Source organism: Vanacampus margaritifer, chromosome 8, assembly GCF_051991255.1.
Source record: "Vanacampus margaritifer isolate UIUO_Vmar chromosome 8, RoL_Vmar_1.0, whole genome shotgun sequence".
Classification (NCBI taxonomy): domain Eukaryota; kingdom Metazoa; phylum Chordata; class Actinopteri; order Syngnathiformes; family Syngnathidae; genus Vanacampus; species Vanacampus margaritifer.
The window spans coordinates 16255241-16273628 of NC_135439.1; the positions used below are offsets into that span (position 1 = coordinate 16255241).

The following is an 18388-nucleotide window of genomic DNA, read 5'->3' on the forward strand; positions in this document are numbered from 1 at the left end:
GTGTGGTAACAAAAGAATGAGTGCAGTATGTAAAATGTATTCTCTATTATAGAGATAAACCGATATGTTTTTTTAAGGCCGATGCCGATACCAATTATTAGTAGTCAAAGACGCCGATAATCGATATTTGGAGCCGACATTCATTTTCACTAAAAGGGAAAATATTGGCATCAAAATTTGGAAAAATGCAAACTCCAGCTCTTATTTATTTATTTATTATTTTTTTTAAGCATATGTTTATTGAACAACTTTTAGGGTTCGTAAAATTTGGGAGTAAAAAAAAAGAAAATCTTAGTCAATAGACATCTTTGTTTTAAAAAATCTAACCAAAAATTGAGTCAAATCAAAATATCTGAAGTATTACAATTTTACTTTTCTTAATTTTAATTTCAAACAAAAACAGAAGGTGCAGAGGGTTCCCAGGGTTAGCAACATCTCTGAAAATGTAAACAATTAGTTCCCTGCAGCCCCCCCCTCCCAAAAAAAAACACTTTAAAAAAATCTATCTATAATCGTTCGTATGATTTTTCTAAATGGCTAATGCCGATATTTGTCAAAATGCTGATAATCGGCCCACCGATAATCGGTCTATCCCTACTCTATTACATTAGCCGATTTGACATTTTTAAAGATTTCAGCAAGAATCATGGAAGTTGATGCAAAGCGAGTCACATAAAATGATGTGGCAAGCTGGATGTGGCCCCCAGGCCGTGAGTTTGGCACCTATAAGCCGCTTTACAAATTTAACACTTTACATTTACCCACAATGGACAGCAGGGCCCACTCGGAGCAAATCAGGGTTCAGTGTCTTAGCCAAGGGAAACTTCAAAAGTAGACAGTCGGAACCATTCGAATCGGTGAGCCTTCAGTCACTGGACAAACAGTACCAACTCAAAAAAATGTACTGTCTAACATTTAAACTTTGAATGCATTTAATTGTCGACATACTTTTTGCATATATATATACTGTAAATGTAGCATCTTTATTTCAGTTGTGATGGTTTTGTAACCTTTTCAATATCTTATTTTTTCCTGTGTGTGTGTTTGTGCAGTGCCCGATGCTCCCAGTTTTTTCAGGATCAAGCGAAGAGGTTTTGATTCCATTCACCTGGAATGGGACAAACCTCTGGAGCCAAATGGTCTTCTGATTGGATACCAGCTCAAATACCAAACAGGTTTAGCACCTTACTTTTAGTATTTAAGTTTTATTTGTTTATTTTATTTATTTGTCTTTAGGAACTACTCTGGTGTTAGGAATCATTTGTTTAACTATTATCTTACGTCCATGAGCGATCACCATGGCTGAGAAGTCCAAAATCCATCCTTTCTCACTGCTTGCAACATGGAGGTGTTTATTTCAACTGCCTTTGGTGTTGAAATGTTTTACTCTTTTAAATACTGACGTCGCCGTCAAGGTGAAGAAAATATATTGTTCGTAGTATGTTATGGTGTCATTAAAAAGTAATATTGTAATCTGATCACATGACTGGGAAAAAAATGTGGTAGATTTGCTCCCAAAAACATATAAATATGTTCTAGTTTAAATATTACCATGCTCCCAAAGACGTATTTATATGTTTTTATTTTTGTTTGTTTTTAATGCTAGAGCATACAGAAGGCTTTGATACAGCTACTGAATCGAAGAGAATGGTTGAAGGAATGGTTGTTATTACAAAAACGGCCCGCAGGTGGCAGCAGAATATAAGAGATCGACAAGGGCCATGTTGCAAAGAGCCCTTGTGAAACAGATTTTTAAATAAAAATGAAACTTACATATATTCTAATGCGAATTACTGCAAAACGGAAACAGATAGAAATATACTTTTTTTCTTAATGAAAGAAGAGACTATAATCTTTATTTTGGTAGGTTCCATGTTTTTATAGCACAATATTCTGTGGGCCTTGCAAAATCAGTCAAAATCCAGTAAAACAGCCGGGAGCGAAGGGGGTTGCTTCTGTGAAAATGGCTTGAATGTGTTAAATATGTTTTTTTTCCCATTAACCAATGGGTACAAACAATTTTGTCCATGTGTGTATTTTTAGCTTTCACTCACGTGTGATTGTGTGTGTATGTGTGTACAGCCAATGGATCGAGAGAGGGTCGACCTCGTCTTGAGACTTTCCTTCCGAATGTAACCGAGTTCACACTCCGTCTTCCTGATCGATCAACCCGCTACAATTTCTACCTGTCAGCGCTCACCCAGGTGGGAGCAGGGGAGGTCTTTGTTGAGGAATCCCCCTTCTTTGCCAATGAAGGTTAGTGTTTCTTGTCTGGTTTGGCTTACAACATCAAAGACATAACACCTGGCCTTAACTCTAAACACTCTAAAAACAGTTTGGTTCAACTATGGGTCAAAAATGGACCGATCCTCAACTTTGTGTCAGGAAAATGGGTCTTTTAACGCAAAACAACTCATAAATACTGGTCAGATCCTTTACTTGGGTCAAAAAAAGTGGGTCATTTTGTATAAAACAACCCAGAGAGTTTGGTCAAATTAACCCACAAAATGGATCGGTCCATTTTTGATCCACAGTTGAATTATTTTTGACCCAACTGCTTTTAGAGTTCACACTCTAGAAAATGAATTAACATATACAGACGAAGGTGTACCAGTGCATCAGTTTCTCATTTCAAATTTGATTTTGCAACAAAATGTAGCGAAATCAAGTTCATCTTAAAACTCATGACTGAGCGATCTAACAATAGTGATTCAATCAGAAACATTTGTGGACAGACTGAGGAAAGTAGGAAAAACTGTAATCTTTCTAAAAAAAATTACACGACATTGTCTTGCTTTCCTTTTACTTTTTCCCTGTTAGATACCTCATCAGTCACAATTTGGTAAATTTCATGTTTTCAAAAATCTATACTTTTAGTCAGTCCATTGTTGACCAACCAAAAGTGTTGAAAATGCCTTCCTCTCTTTGATGATGCAATGTTAATGGTCGAACAAACATTTTGGGGGTCTCATTAAAAGTGACGATTTTGGAGATACAGGGTTTTGGAGATATGATGGGATGCTCCCTGTATAAAGGATCTTTTCCTGTGCATTCTGATGCAACACAACATCTGACGCTGAGAATGAAGCAGTCACCATGTGATTTTCGGCATCATCAGTTATGGAGATGATCCGCATATCAAGGCTTGATGTTAGTGCTCATAAAAAAAGCACCTGTCATGCATCAAGAGGGCTTTTCCTTGTGTGAAGATATGCTGCAAGGCTATCATCATCAAGTGCTGTATTTGTGGTGAAATGTCATTTTAATAATAGATTTGAATGATTTGTTGTCAGTCTCTGCTGTAAATGTGGGCAAAACATACACCACACCCAAAGTCTTACTTTCTTTTTGAGCATAGCATTTCTCTGTCTCTGACCTTGACGCATAGGCCACAGTTTTTTTTGCCTCTGTATTTGTTAAGTTTTTTGAGGCATCAGTGGAGTGTCTACTCAAACACTACGTTGTGCTGTAGCAGCTCTCTGAGCCATTTTTATCCTAGAAGAAATTGATTATTCCCATAGCTTTCAAATCAGTGGGGGCAGACATAATATGGCACTTTTAACTGATCAGATTCCACCCTTTTACTTATCATTGTTATGACCCCAAAAAGGCACTTTTCGCTGTTCAGTTTAAAGGGATAGTGTGTGATATTTAGCGCAATCTGGTGGTGAACTAATTATTCATTCATTAAAAAATAAAAAAAAACACTATTAAATTCAGTAATATGCAAAAAAAAAAAAAGGATCTATCACATCAACGTACATTTTTTTTTATATAATCATATTGCTAATTACATTACATAGGTTGGGCCGCGCCTTCGGAAGGCTGACGTGTTGCCGCGATCTTTCTGCTACGGAACTTTGATAACCTGTGATGGTGCTTGTGGCTAGCTTTTACTAGCTTCTCCGGCTAGCCGTTCAAGCTAGTTTTTGCTTGCTTGCACACTCCAATTGCTTCATACTGAAAATACAGTCTGTAAAGTGTCTACCGCTGTTAGCTGATAAGCATGGTCCTCCTCCGTCGAAACAAAACAAAAACAGCGACCCGTTCTCCTCCCTTTGTTGTGGAAAAAATGTCAGGCACTCTTAGTTTCCGTCGGGTGCTGCTAGCTTAGCATTAGATTCTTGGTCGGAGCAAAAGTTCAACCTTACCAACTGCGGAAAGTCCACAAACGGCTGTCAGCAGTGTAACACTCTGAAACAATTCTGCAAAGAAGAGTGGTCCAAAATTCTTCCATAACGGTGTGAAAGACTTATCGCCAATTATCAAAAATGTTTGATTTCAGTTATTGCTGCCAAAGGTAGCACAACTAGGTGGAAATCCCCCCCCCCACATAGTCTGACAGGTTTGTATTTTTCCCCCCACCTTGGTAAATAAAATCATCATTTAGAAACTGCATTTTATACATCCTTTGGTTGACTCCATGCTATATTAAAATTGTTAGCTGGCTTGATCTACACCGTATGTTGTCCCACAAGCCTCATATTCACTCTTTGGAGACATATCGGAGTGTATACAGTATACGCTGCATTGTTTGTACTTGATCGCTGTGTATCCTAGCTTTTACTAGCTGCAAGCAATATTTCAGATAACATCAAAATAATAAGTCATACAGTGGAGATTGAGCAGGCCCGAGAATAGTTAGACTCCTTGCTTAATTGATGGTCAATATATATGTAAATGCATTTTGTTTGTTTTTTACCCTCTGGGGGGGAAATGGGGATAAACCACCAATAAGCATTTCAACCAAAAATGGGGGTTAGCTCCAATCTCACAAAAAAGAAGAAGGGGGGTCAGTATTGAAAAAAAAGAAGACAAATTAATACAGAAGAGGATTAGGACCAGTGACGAGAGAGACTGATTCTGCCTTTAATCTCAGAATTTTGACGTTATCAGTACCACTATTATTCTCACTTTTAAGTCAGAATTCTGAGAATAAAGTGAGAATCCTGCCAAACTTTTTTTTTCTCTCTTCAGTGGACCTAAATCCCTTCCGTAAATTAATTTAAAAAAATAATATATATATATATATATATATATTTATTTATTTTTATGCAAATGGGCAAAACCGCTGGATCGAACTGTGAGTATGGAGTGTCCGCTGTATTCTTACAACCTGGTCCTGACAAACTGTTGCACTGATGCATGCTGAGAAAAAATATAATTCCACTTTATCTTACTTTTTTTTTATTTAATGAAGTCTTATTTCATATTTTGGCATTCTTGGCTTTACAGGTTCCGATTCATTAATACTTAAAGGCTATGAAAGAAAATATTGACCTATGCTTATCATCCAAGAAACCATCCACAAATCCAAACACTACTTAAGAACCACTCCGCTATTAGTTCCAACAAATGGGTCTGGTCTTAAAACTGCAATACAGTGTTCCCTCGCTATAACGCGGTTCACATTTCGCGGCCTTGCTGTTTTGCGGATTTTTTTGAGTGTAATTTTGCATGTTTTTGTTTTAACGGTAATGTACCTATTTCATAAAATTTACGAAGGTTTGAACATTGAGAATGTTTAAACAAGAGAGACATGTGAAAAAATGTAAATGCCTCGATGAGAAAAGTACATAAACTGTGTGGTGAAGGGTTTTAGAGCCTTAAAACATTTATAATAAATGTAAAAGCTAAAGCTAACTACTTCGCGGATTTCATTTATTGCGGGTATTTTTTGGAACCTAAGCCCAGCAGAAAACGAGGAAACACTGTAAAGGAAGCCAAGCTACAGTACATAAGGGTGTGTATTAATGTGAGGGTAATTGTTTGATCTACTTTTCAAAATGATAGTTCTTGTCACCATCTTCTGTCCTCTCTTCATCGTCCCTTCTGTTCTCTGTGTTGACAGAAAACTTTACTGATGCAACCGGTCTAGGTAATAGAGAATGAAAAACACGTCTGCCTGGCCCCACCTCCATCCTCCATGTCTCACTTTATATCTGTCCATTTGATAACATAGCAGCAGTGCAGTCCGCTTTTTTTTTTTTCAAAAGACTTTCAATTCTTGCAGTTCCACATCACTTTTCATGAAATATCCTGTGTCCAGACATAAACAAAACATCAAATGTAAAATACAACTGCTGGGAAATAAGATCAGATTTTCCAGCAAAGTGAAATTGACAGTAAACGTTAACCAATACCAGACTGACATTACTTGTATTCCAGTACATGCCCAGTTCTATTTATTCTCTGAATTGCTTGCACCAGCGCATCATGAATACATAAAGTACATAAAGTATTCAAAAAGTTGGAATGGATTCCTATTGATCATCTATATTAGAAATTATTTATCAAATGTTTGTATGAAAAAATTATAATGTTAATGCCATAGTTAACACGAGACTTGGACTGTGCTGCTGTTTATGATTTTTTTCTTTTCTTGAATGTCTATCAGCGCGTCTGCCTTCTGATCGTGCCTTCCTTTCTCTTTGCATAAAGCTATGGTTATTTGCCATCAGGGATTGAATAAGACCATTAATATTGGTCACGAATACGATATGTATGGCCCAAAAATAAATCACATTCACATTCGGTGTATCACACAATAGTTCTGCTGATGCGGTATATAATTGATTCTTTTTACTTCTACACCCAAGCGACTTCCAGTCTGCAATAATGCTACCCGTATATATTTATGTTGACCTTGGACTGTTTGTTTTCGGAAGCAATCCCTGATGGTGCACTCTTCTTCCTACTTTTTGCCAAATGCCGCCAGTAAGACTTTAGTCGTAAGATCTATTTTTACACGGTTTGTCACTAAATGCAGCTTATGACAGGCATGTTGCTTGGAATGGACAGACACATGCAAAACATTTCAATCTTAGATGTCCATGGTGGACAGCAGATGACTGTCTCGCTCACTTACTTACTCACTGGCTTGATCTTTTTGGTTCTTCCATCCTTATTCATCATGTCTATTCACTGGTTCAGTCATACTTCGGACCTTTGACTGAATTGGTTGCGTTACTGCTTTGCATCTGCTCCCAAACATGATGATGTCTTCATTGCTTTTGAGCATGCTTGGAAAATATGATGCAAGCATGTTGGCATTTGGGCCCATTATGTAAACGAGGTTTGTGATGGAAGCATTAGTAATAGAAGCTTTGGTGGCTGGAGGAGACCTTAACATCAAGGTACAGTATGAGTGAATGTGATCAAGAGTTCATTTGGAACCTTCGATCAAAGGGTATCCAATTTGAATTAGCCACGTGTGAAGAAAAAATAAGATAAAACAAGAACAGGAATAGGACTTGCAGTTGTATCAGTGACACTGCCAGTTGTGTATTTTTGTTTGGAATAGGTAATGATTTTATTAGGGTGCAAGTCTCAAGAACTCTGGATACTTGCTTTACCACCAGAATGGCATATACAGTAAAACAACAACAAAAAATAATACCAAGATCAAGAGTTTCGAAACTTTTTCTACCATTATTCTTACTTCCTCTATCAAAATATTTATTTATTTTCTTAATGGAGTTGTACTAATCTCATAGTGCACATTAATGGTGGAATATGTCATAAAATTATTGATTTTGTTCTCCTTTTTCATAAAAAAAAAAAGCCTGCTCCAAATGCATTGCATATATAAGAAGATAACACGTTTAGTTCAATCGCATGGATAGAAACTATATGAACAAACAATGCATTCAAAGAAAACAGACAAGAAAACAAAGAAAAGCTTATGATGAATGTTTTCACAGAGCAGCCACAACAGTATGACCACGTGCTCAACACATCATGTACAACAGCTATATCAAATAGAGATGGGGAAAGTACTGACATTTTCTACTTGAGTAAAAAGTACAATTGCTTGTGTAAAAAACAACTTTGGTAAAAGTACTCACTCAAATAATTACTCAAGTAAAAGGAAAAAAGTACAGGCTCTGAAAGGTACTTGCCGAGTAAAAGTAAAAAGGATTTTTACTGGATGTTTCCTCCTACATAAATTCGAAAGATATTAGCTAGGCCAGTTGACTCTCTGACTTGCCATCAAATTGAAATTATCCTCTTTTATGGCGGCGCACATTGCCCTCATATTTATGGGGTGTTCTAAGATAGCCAATTGCACGTCGTGTGATCACATGTCATCCAGCCAATCACAAGCTGGGAAGTAGGGGGCCATGTGTAACGCTTCATATTATTGGCGGAGCAAGGAGATATTGACACTTCTTTATCTTCAAGGTCAAGTATGTAAAGGGCATTATAAAGAAAATTTACTATTATTATTATTATTATTATTATTATTAAGTATTTTCATTGTTTTCATGCATTTAAAAAACAAAAGTAACGACCTTGTTTTGAAAATGTATCAAGTAAAAAGTACACACTCATGTTAAAATGTAACGGATAAAGTAAAAAGTACTGAAAAAAATACTCAAGTAAAGTAACAAAGTATTTGTACTTCGTTACTTCCCATCTCTGGTATCAAATATTCTGCCTAAATGATAATATTGCTCTGTTTTAATTGACACTGTCATAGAGGTCTTCATTGAAAGGGTCCGTATTGCAGTTAACTTTCTAATGTAGGCTAATGTAATAATGTATTGTAAATAATGTCATGTTTTGATCACTTCTCGATGTCATCAATTCGTCTATGAAAGATGACACGCCACTTCGACGCGTCACAAATGAACCGTCTACCTGAGTTGCACAATATCACCACACATTTTCACTTTATGCTCTTTTAAGTGGGTTGAAATTAAAATCAAACATAACATCCATGATAAATTATCAATAAACTTACTTGTCACAGACCACACCAATGGCAAATAGACTTTTTAATTTACACAAAATTATCAAATCAAATTTCCCTCTGCTGTCATATGACCTCATTTAAACATGAAAATATAACAAGGAGCAACAATAAAAGAACCAAACTTTGTCTTATTACGCCTTATCTAAGTAGATAAGTGAGGACCCGGTCATTTTCTTCGCTTGGGAGAGCAGGAATGAGCAGGAATGCTCAGAGATGGGTGAATGGAGGAAAACTGCACTGTTGCAGTGTTTTTAATGAGGACATTGCATTTTAATATTGCTAAAAGCTCAAAAAGTTGATTTTGCATGACATATATGCTCTTTAACAATTATATGGTGTGCCTTCGGTTAAACTTTTTAAAATATACCATTAGAGTATACTTAAAAAGTATTCCATTAGGCTATATGCTTGTTGTTTTGGTTGTTGATTGCAGTGGTGTAAATTTGTAATAATGAAAGCTGCTGTGTCACACATTTTGCTAACCTCAGTTACATGTGAATCACAAATCACAAAAAAATCAACACATTTGACATCTCAAAACTGAACAGTTTTATGGTACAGTGTTAGTGTTTGATATATTGAACAAGTGGTCATGACGTTGCGTCATAATGCACGTGGGCTTTGATGTTTCTAATTAAAATACGCTACATAATGTAATATCTATATTTGTCCACTTGGTGGTAGTGTTACCAAAGTTCCCATCATAAATGAAGTGAACTCTGCTCACTCACGTTGCTTTTTGTTTTGCTTTGAATAGTAAAATGACTTAACAACGATGTATTTATTCAGTCATGGGAAATTGTTTCCACTCATGCCTCTTAACAACCTTGCCATGTGTGTACTATATACATGTGAACTTCCTTGTGCCTTGTCTTTAACTCTTTGTTCTTTCCCCCGCTCCTCCCTTGTAGTTGAGCTTACGGATGGCTCTTTGGGTTCAGCTTTCACTGTTACTCCTCCTCCTATCGCTCCTACTTCTCCCACTACTGCTGCTCCTACAACAATTATTACCTCAACTTCTACTCCTCCTACCACTACCACTATTACAATGTCTGCGACGACTGCGGCAACTACTACTACTACTACAATCAATGCAACTGAGGCAGCCCCTACCGCACCACCTCCTGTGCTGGTTATCAACAAGAATATTGATAAGAATGTGTTGGGTACATTTTATTGTGATTTTCATGGCCTTCAGATACAATGGAACCTCTAAAGTTGAGCACAATGCATTGTGGGAAGGTTTTTTCCCTCTGATTTGTTCTGAAAAAAAATTTCCCCTACAAATAAATCATTTAAAAGGTGCCTTTCAAACGAAATCCAAAACAGAAAAATACATGCACAAAATTATTATTTTGTTGCTTGATGAATAAGTACAACATTGTGGAGTCTAATGTGATGCTATAGATGATGACTGTTCAAACTCAGGAGGATGGTCATGTAAATGTAATTTGGGCGAAAAAAGGCAAATCATTGATGTTCCTTTTTTTTTTTTTTTTATTCAAAATGCCACTCTTCCAACTTAAAGAATCACAAAAAGCAAGAAAAATAATTATTGTAGTCAGTCACATTTTCTTAAGAGAAAATAGAGGAAAAATATTGGAGTCATTTAATTCTGAGACTGCCACTAGTACTTTGTTGCAGCTCTTTTCTAACAACTTTTTGTTAGAAAAAAAAACTTCTAACAACTTGTTTCTGAGGCAGGAGTTAAAAGGGAAGTCAATCTTCATTTTTTTTGGACAATAATATGTTATATGTGACTTCACTAGTCTAAACATGACATTCTGATTAATATTACATTTGTGGAGTTATGAGTTATGAAGCAAAATACAGCCGTTTTCATCCATCTCGGCGGGCGGCCATTTTGCCACTTGCTGTCGACTGAAGATGACATCAATGTTGCTCAGGGCTCAGGCAACGACCAATCACAGCTCACCTGTTTTCTGAAGCTGAGCTGTGATTGGTTGTTTCCTGAGACCTGATCAACATTGATGTCATCATTAGTGGAATATGAGTGATGAAGCAAAACCCAGCCGTTTTTATCCATATCAGGGGGTGGCCATTTTGCCACTTGCTCGACTGAAGATGACATCAATGTTGCTCAGGTCTCAGGAAACAACCAATCACAGCTCAGCTCAGAAAACTGTGAGCTGTAAGCTGTGATTGATATGACTAAAATGGATAAAAATGGATGGATTTTGCTGCCGAACTTTTGTTCCACTAACACAATATTAATCAGAATGGGGCTGCATAGACCATATTATTGCCCCCCAAAAAATCTGATGTTTCTGCCAACTGGTTGACTCTCTAACTTGTTTAGTTTCAGAAATAAGTGATATATTTTCTCTCCTTGTTTTTTTTTTCAGTTTCACAGATCCAATGGGAACAAATTAACTACTACTAATTTATAACCCCAAATGTTATTAATTTTAATAATGTTATTAATTAATGTTATTAAATCCCCCACTTCTAGACTAAAAATGTTAGGGTATATTATAGACCACTGAGTAGATGTAAATGTGATGCGCCTGTTTGAACTTTCACCCATTGGATGGTGCTATTATACTGTACAAAAAATACTTGTATTTTTAACTTTTGCAAAACAATGGAAGCTTATCGATGTCGGTCCAAAATATATCTGTACATAAAAGTGATTTTAAACAGTGACTCATTTAAACCAAAACAAAAGGACATTTGATTCATAATGTCAAAAATGTGTAAAATGAATCCTTTTGATGGGAGATTCTTCTCCTATTATCGGGTGATTCTTCTCTCCTAGTGAGGTGGATTACAACATTTTGTGGTCAAATTCTGAGGGTGAAAAAAAATAACATCAGTGCTTGACTTTAAAGGTTCCACTGTAGATACTGTATGTGAATTAAATTGTCCTCTCTCACCTGAAGAAACAGTAAACGTCAGCGTTACATACCAATAAAAAGAGAAAACAACTTCAATTTATTGGAATGTAGCCAGAAATATAGTAACGTAGTCGAGAAGTTAAGTTAAGTTAAGTTAAACTTTTAGAATGATTGTTTTGGGGTGTACCCCACAAAGTATCGTTTGTCTTGCTCACTCCAATGTCCACTCCAAGCTCAGAGGTAAACATTGCAATTAGCTTGATGGATTGAAAAATCCTCTGGAATTTTATTACATTAAGGGTGAATTTTCAATTCATGAATACGTTATTTACTCCTGGATTAGAGTGGACATGCCCATCTTGATCGAATTCCCCACCCTCGTGCACCCCCAAAATGAGGTTTTGGATCGGTGCCTTTGACCCTTTACCTCTGACCCTCATTATGCAGTTGCCACTGGGCGAGAGATCTGGAATCTGACGGTGGAGCATAACAGTAACTACGCTAACGTCAGCTGGAGACACAACTTCCCGGCCGGCAGCAGCGAGTTTGTGCTAGAGTTCACACTGGACAGTAAGAATCCAGATCAAGCCCGTTTCTTTTATAAAGTTAAGCGCTTGAGCTCAGTACCGCCAAAGACAATGCCATTTGTGAGATACGAACCAAATTAAAATGACGTGTTTGCCATTGTGTGACCAAATATATTGTCGTGAGTTGTAACCATACTATAGAAGACTTTTACAGCAAAACTTTTTTAATCCATGAATTAAAAAATATATAAAGATTTTTTACAATATTGATTGAAGGGCAACAATTTGAAACTTGCAACTTCAGAACAAATTTTAAATGTTTGGTGCCCAAATGTTAACATTGAAAAAAATGATGAATAAATGATGATACTACGGGTCACTCAATGGGCCAAATTTCAAATGCTTGCGCATTGACTTACCACTCATAATTAATTGCATTCAATTTTATCACGTGTTAATTTGCAGCGTAATTAATTAATCTAATTAACGTGTTAAACCGACAGCCCTAGTTTAAATCAAACAAACCAATTGACCAAAGAGATGACAGGAATCAACAATGTGTTATATCAAAACTCACCCACAGAAAACATACAATTGGTATATTGCTGTACTTCCTGTACATCGTTGTGGTTTGTTCTTACAACCCTCACAATTTAAAAATGTGGCTTCATCTTCATGATGTAAAAAAAAAAAAAAAGCAACCAGCATGCATTTCTATTCTTGAGATTTTTCTCTGTCTTTCGTTGACCTTCCGCGTTCATCATGTTGGTGTTATTGCAAAGTGAATAAGTGGCTTGGCTCAGCTTCTCTCATTTGCTTTTCGTGACGTTCTCTTTCTTGAAATCTATAATTGCACAAATGCTTTTGTTTTTATTTGGTCTTATGCACGTTTTGAGTCTGCTTTTGTAGAACACATGCATCACCCCTCTTGTTCGGGAATCATAGAACTTGTTGAGATTGGATACCCTTGCATGTTCATACATTGTCTACCATAAAAGGTGTTCACCCTCTTCACTTTTCTCTTATGTTAGAGCCATATTCTGAAATAGATAATAATAATAATAATAATAATAATGCATCAGATTTATATAGCGCTTTTCTAGACACTCAAATTTCCTCTTAAAATTCTGTACCCATGAACCAATAACAACCAAGTAAAAAAACAAACATGACACTTAGAAATGTCAAAAATAGAAAATAAGCCATTAAAATATCTCGTGCCCATAAATGTTATAGCCTTTTCCATGAAAAACATCCTGTTTCGTAATACACCTGGTTTGCAGTCAACTGTGGTAAAGTAAAAAATGATGAAGCACAGTAAAGGCTCAATTTTGGTGAACGACGCAAGTCCTGTGTGGCGCAAAACTTTACTCAGAAGTAGGTTAGACCTGGTGTCGATAATTTCACAGGCGAGCGCAGGCATATCTAAGAGACGGAATTCTGCATTTCTGCGGGAGTGGTCACAGCCGACTTCAATCATGGGCAATCAAAATAGCTCCACTCATTCCATTTAGGCGTGCTATGCTATTTGAGCACTAGCGTTTCGACATGGCAAGGTGCATGTTTATGCCGTTAAGTGGGCACTTGTAGAGCGTACCTGCGTTCGTGGTCTGAGCAAGCCTACACTGCAAAAAATTGCAGTTACAATTGTGGGAGTTCATTTTAACTCCCATATGGAACTGTAATATTTTCAGAGGTAAACGGTGTGTAGAGAAGGTGTTATTTCACAGAGTGGATCGCCAAGAGTTAGATCACCTCCACAAAGTGTGGCTCTGCCTTTCACCAGCTCAGAGAGACAAGTCAGCGCCATTTTCCTCATCCCACTTTCTTCATTGCTTACCACTGAGAAATACTGACAGTCTTAACAGACAAAAGGAGTTTGGGGCAATGAATTCATTTTCAGTCTGACTGCATTTAGCCTACTTCAAATGCTCGCTTGAAAAGAGGTGTTGGGTTCAAGTTGAAAACTGTCGTTACATTGGCTGTCATTGATAGATAACCACCTTTCGGCAAGTGCGCTTCCTTATTTTCGACGACTGGCGAGGCCTCGGAAAAAAATCTGTCAATGTACTTTTTCCGAGGCTTCGCAAAAAAAACAAGAAAAAAAACGTGCTAATGTGGAAGCTTTCACATGTGACAGAACCACATTTTCGGCGAGTACTTTGAGGCAAAGGGTTTGCCATTTACTCGACGGAGCAAATTACATTTTGAATTTATTTATAACACCTTAAACACTAAGTGGCTGGATAGCCTACCGTTTAAGGTCGGTATGGAGAGTGCACCGGTTCGATCTCTGTCATGGTGGACCTTTTATGAGTGTCTGACGAGTTAGTGTTAAATAACTCTGCTTAGTGAGTACTCTCTCCCAGTGTTAAATATTTTCACTATTTCACTAGTGTTGATTTAACTCTGGAAAGTGTGGAGCTATATAAACTCTGAAAAATTGTTGAAATCAGCTCTGTGAGAGTCGATTCATCACTGAGCTTTGTGCTGTGTAAGGTTAGATCGACTTCTGCCACCAAATTGTCACTCCGCCAGTCACGTCCAACGACACTCCCTATGCTGAACCGCCGTGCCCAGCTCAGGATCCGTCGACCCCTGCGTCACACCACAGATGCACTGAAAATAGAACCCTGAGTGTCAGACCACAATAAAGGCCGTCAAGTCAAAAGAATTGTATGCAGACCTCAGAGACAACAGTACCGGTACATTAAGCCGTAGGGCCCGTAGATATAGGTATAAAAATTATTTTGCAGCATTGAAGGTCTTAACTCATTTACTGCCATTGACGACTGTAGACGTCAAAGATTCATTTGAACTATTTCTATTAGTTTAACTTTTTTTTCCTTCACTTTTGTTAACAAGAGTATGAAAACCTAGATTTTTTTATTGTACATTTAGAGCAGATATTGCAGATTAATTGTGAGTTAACTACCGAAGTCATGCGATTAATTACGATTAAAAATTGTAATCGGGTGACGCCCCTAATTTCTAATAATCTTTTCTTATTTTTTTTTTAAATCACGTCAGGCGCTAATTTTTTTTAATTGTAATCAATTGCATGACTTCACTAGTTAACTCATGATTAATCACAAATTTTATATCTGTTCTAAATGTACAATAAAAAAAATCTAGGTTTTCATACTATCAAAATGTTATACTAATAGAAATAGTTAAAATGAATTTTTTGACGTCTATAGCCGTCAATGGCAGTGAATGAGTTAAACAGCACAGTGGTTTCCATCATTTGTAAAGTGAAAATAGGTTGTAGGAGAACTATGAGTAGAGAGATCTTTTCTTCACTGTGTCTATAGTTGGGTTTCCATCCACTCATTTTTATAAAAATTTTCAAGAAATGCAAATGCAAAACTGAATGGAAACGCTAGAAATTCAAAAAAGGGCCGTTTTGACCGGATATTACGTCACATGTACGTTTGTAGTCCCAAAGCAATGTCGGACGATAAAATAAGGAAGAAACAGAAATATTTTTGGAATTAATTAAAGAAGCAAATGTTAATGCTATTTTAGATGGAAAACAGCAAAGAAACGCTACGGTTTATCAAGAATTACAAAAGCAATCTCACATGATGTCATCGCACGGCGCAGTCGCATCCTGGTCCTCTTCTTCTTTTTTTTGAAGTACTGGTGGCTCACATCTCTATGGTGTATACCGCCACCTACAGCGGCGGAGTCCCTTCTCAATGTTCGCAAAAGAAGAACAGATGGAAACGGGCATAAGTCACATTGCGCATTTTCAGTAAATTCGCTTAAAAATTTCAAAAAATTGGATGGAAACCTGTCTAATGTCTTTATTGTGTTTTGAAAGGGAGACATTTTATTAAGCCACCGGTATATGGTTGTAACATAAAAGTGAAGGCTGTGAATATATTATGTAGACACTATAAAGAAGCTCTGTCATTGCTGTTACCAATTTAACAATCTTTGACCCTCTATCCAGCATAGAAGAGTGAATGTATTTTTGATGTATACTGGCCATGTCGTTAATTCTTAATGATGTTAGATTGTGAACAGCACGAGACACAAAGGGTGTGTGTGTGAGGGGGGAGCTAAGTGTGGGTAAAACGAGACTGATCTAATGGGCTTCCCCACCCCACCCACTGCCCAGCCATCATTCGTGCTTCAAGGTCGTATCTAAAAGGATTGACTGTCAAAATGGGAGTGGCCCTTATTGTCAGCCAATATAGCTTCAGCATTCTTTCCCAGAGTGTGAATATAGCTTTTCTTTTTTGGAGATATCATTTATCTATGTTATTGCAATAAATATGTCAGCACACTGGTATTAATCTAGAGAAAAATGTCTGGTACAGATACTCGTCAAAGTGCCGAATATTGGCGTCGATAATCGGCCCTAGTTTAATCACACAATTAAAAACGAATTTTCCTTTTTATTGTAGTTCAGTATTAAATGTATTTAAAGATAACCAGAATTGCTTTTTCAAACAAAATAACACAAAACAGTGTAGCAGGCCTCCCAAACAAGGATGAAACTTTCCTGATGATTTGTCGTTTCATTTTTATCACCGTGAATTGCCATGAGTCGCCATGCATCACCGTAAGAGCTGAAAGATATTTCAAACCCATGCGAACAATAATCAAAAACATGTACAAACACAAGAGTTCATAAACAAATTATTAAACAAAATGTACCTTTTGGAGGCGTTACCAATACAAAATAGAAAACAAAACATTGTGCATACTTATGCTAATTAAGCTACCTTGAGTACAAACAGCATTAACCCGGAAGTGACTCTTCAAAACAAAAGCAGACATGACGATTTACAATGCAAATTTCAAAATAAAATACAATCAATATACCGGTAAGAAAATATAATTATGGTTATTTACAGACACTGAAACTTACTCTTATTTAAATGAACACGCTTGCCATTTTTGCAATACACAAAATGACTCTACTGTATAATCTACACACACCTAAGTTGTTGCATATTGTTATATTTAATTCCAAACGCCTTTGTGTTGGCATATATTATTTATACAGTGTACAGGTATGTGAATAACTACGACGGTGTATTAGAGCCACGTATAATTTTTTTTTTAGAGGTTGGGGGCAATATTGAAAGAAAAATGTGCCACTTTATAAAGTTGCAAATTTGTGACTTTATAAACTGGCAGAAAAAAAACGTTGAAATTTACGAGGAATATACGGAACGTACTACATTGATTGTTTGTGCCAATACTTTTCGTTTGGGTTTTCAAATAAGGAGCTAGTAATGGCTTTAACCATATCATGTTAAGCATTCGCACTTTGAAGCGTTGGGCACTGCCAGCGACAAAGACACCTCGCAAAAACGGTCGACACCCTGAGGATCAAGCATTTAAGTTAATTTGTTAAAATGTATATTTACTTGTTCATTTATGTTTCCAGAATTATTATTTACACATTCATACATTTGGTGTGTTTTTTTGTGCAAGTAGCTAAATTGATGTGTCGAATCTGCTGCTCTCCGTCATTCACTTTCTTTTACCTAAAGTAAGCTAGCTTCTGATTGGTTAGTGTTCGTCAGCTGATAGGGGATCAGGAAGTGTTGTCGCTCTAGCTGCCGTTTATGATGAGTAAAGTTTCAATTAAGAATGGATTCGTCTCCATCCTGCCTTTTCATTTCACATGATTAGACTACAGCTACGATACGTGTATTTCTCGTGAGTTTCTGAGTTTTTTTCTCTCACAAATCTGCCACTTAATAAAGTCGCAAATTTGCCATTTTATGCATTAGGGTTAGGGTTAGTGTCGTCATGTCTGCTTTTGTTTTGAAGAGTCACTTCCGGGTTAGTGCTGTTTGTACAGGAAAGATAGCTTAATAGTACGCTGGAAACGTTTGTTGCACAGTGTCGAGGAATGTTCTATTTTGTATTGCCGAAGAGGCAAAAGGTACATTTTGTTTAATAATTAGTTTATTAGCACTTGTGTTTGTACATGTTTCTGATTATTGTTTGCATGGGTTTGAAATATTTTACAGCTCTTACAGTGATGTACGGTGACTTACGGTGATGCATGATGGTTCATGGCAATTCACGGTGATAAGAATAAAACCACACTTTATAAAGTCGTAAATTTATGAGTTTTTTTTCGCGTAAATTTGCCACTTTAGAAAGTGGTAAATTTGTGAGTTTTTTCCCCTTGGAATATTGCCCCCACCCTCTAAAAAAAAAATGGCCCTAATACGCCGTCATCGAATGCACCCGATATACAGTACATACATATT

The 18388-nt window shown here is 36.7% G+C and overlaps 1 protein-coding gene across 15 annotated transcripts in view; it reads left to right on the forward strand.

Annotated features, from left to right (window-relative positions):
* nfasca (neurofascin homolog (chicken) a) overlaps positions 1-18388 on the forward strand; it is a 119469-nt gene that overhangs the window by 82384 nt on the left and 18697 nt on the right. For 9 of the 15 annotated variants that reach the window (XM_077572206.1, XM_077572205.1, XM_077572208.1 and 6 more), the window contains 5 exons: positions 1053-1175; positions 2083-2256; positions 5852-5878; positions 9670-9924; positions 12064-12186. In XM_077572206.1, the coding sequence (XP_077428332.1) occupies positions 1053-1175; positions 2083-2256; positions 5852-5878; positions 9670-9924; positions 12064-12186 (702 nt within the window). The remainder of the gene's footprint in view (positions 1-1052; positions 1176-2082; positions 2257-5851; positions 5879-9669; positions 9925-12063; positions 12187-18388) is intronic. The other 6 variants (XM_077572216.1, XM_077572217.1, XM_077572219.1 and 3 more) reach the window with 3 other exon arrangements.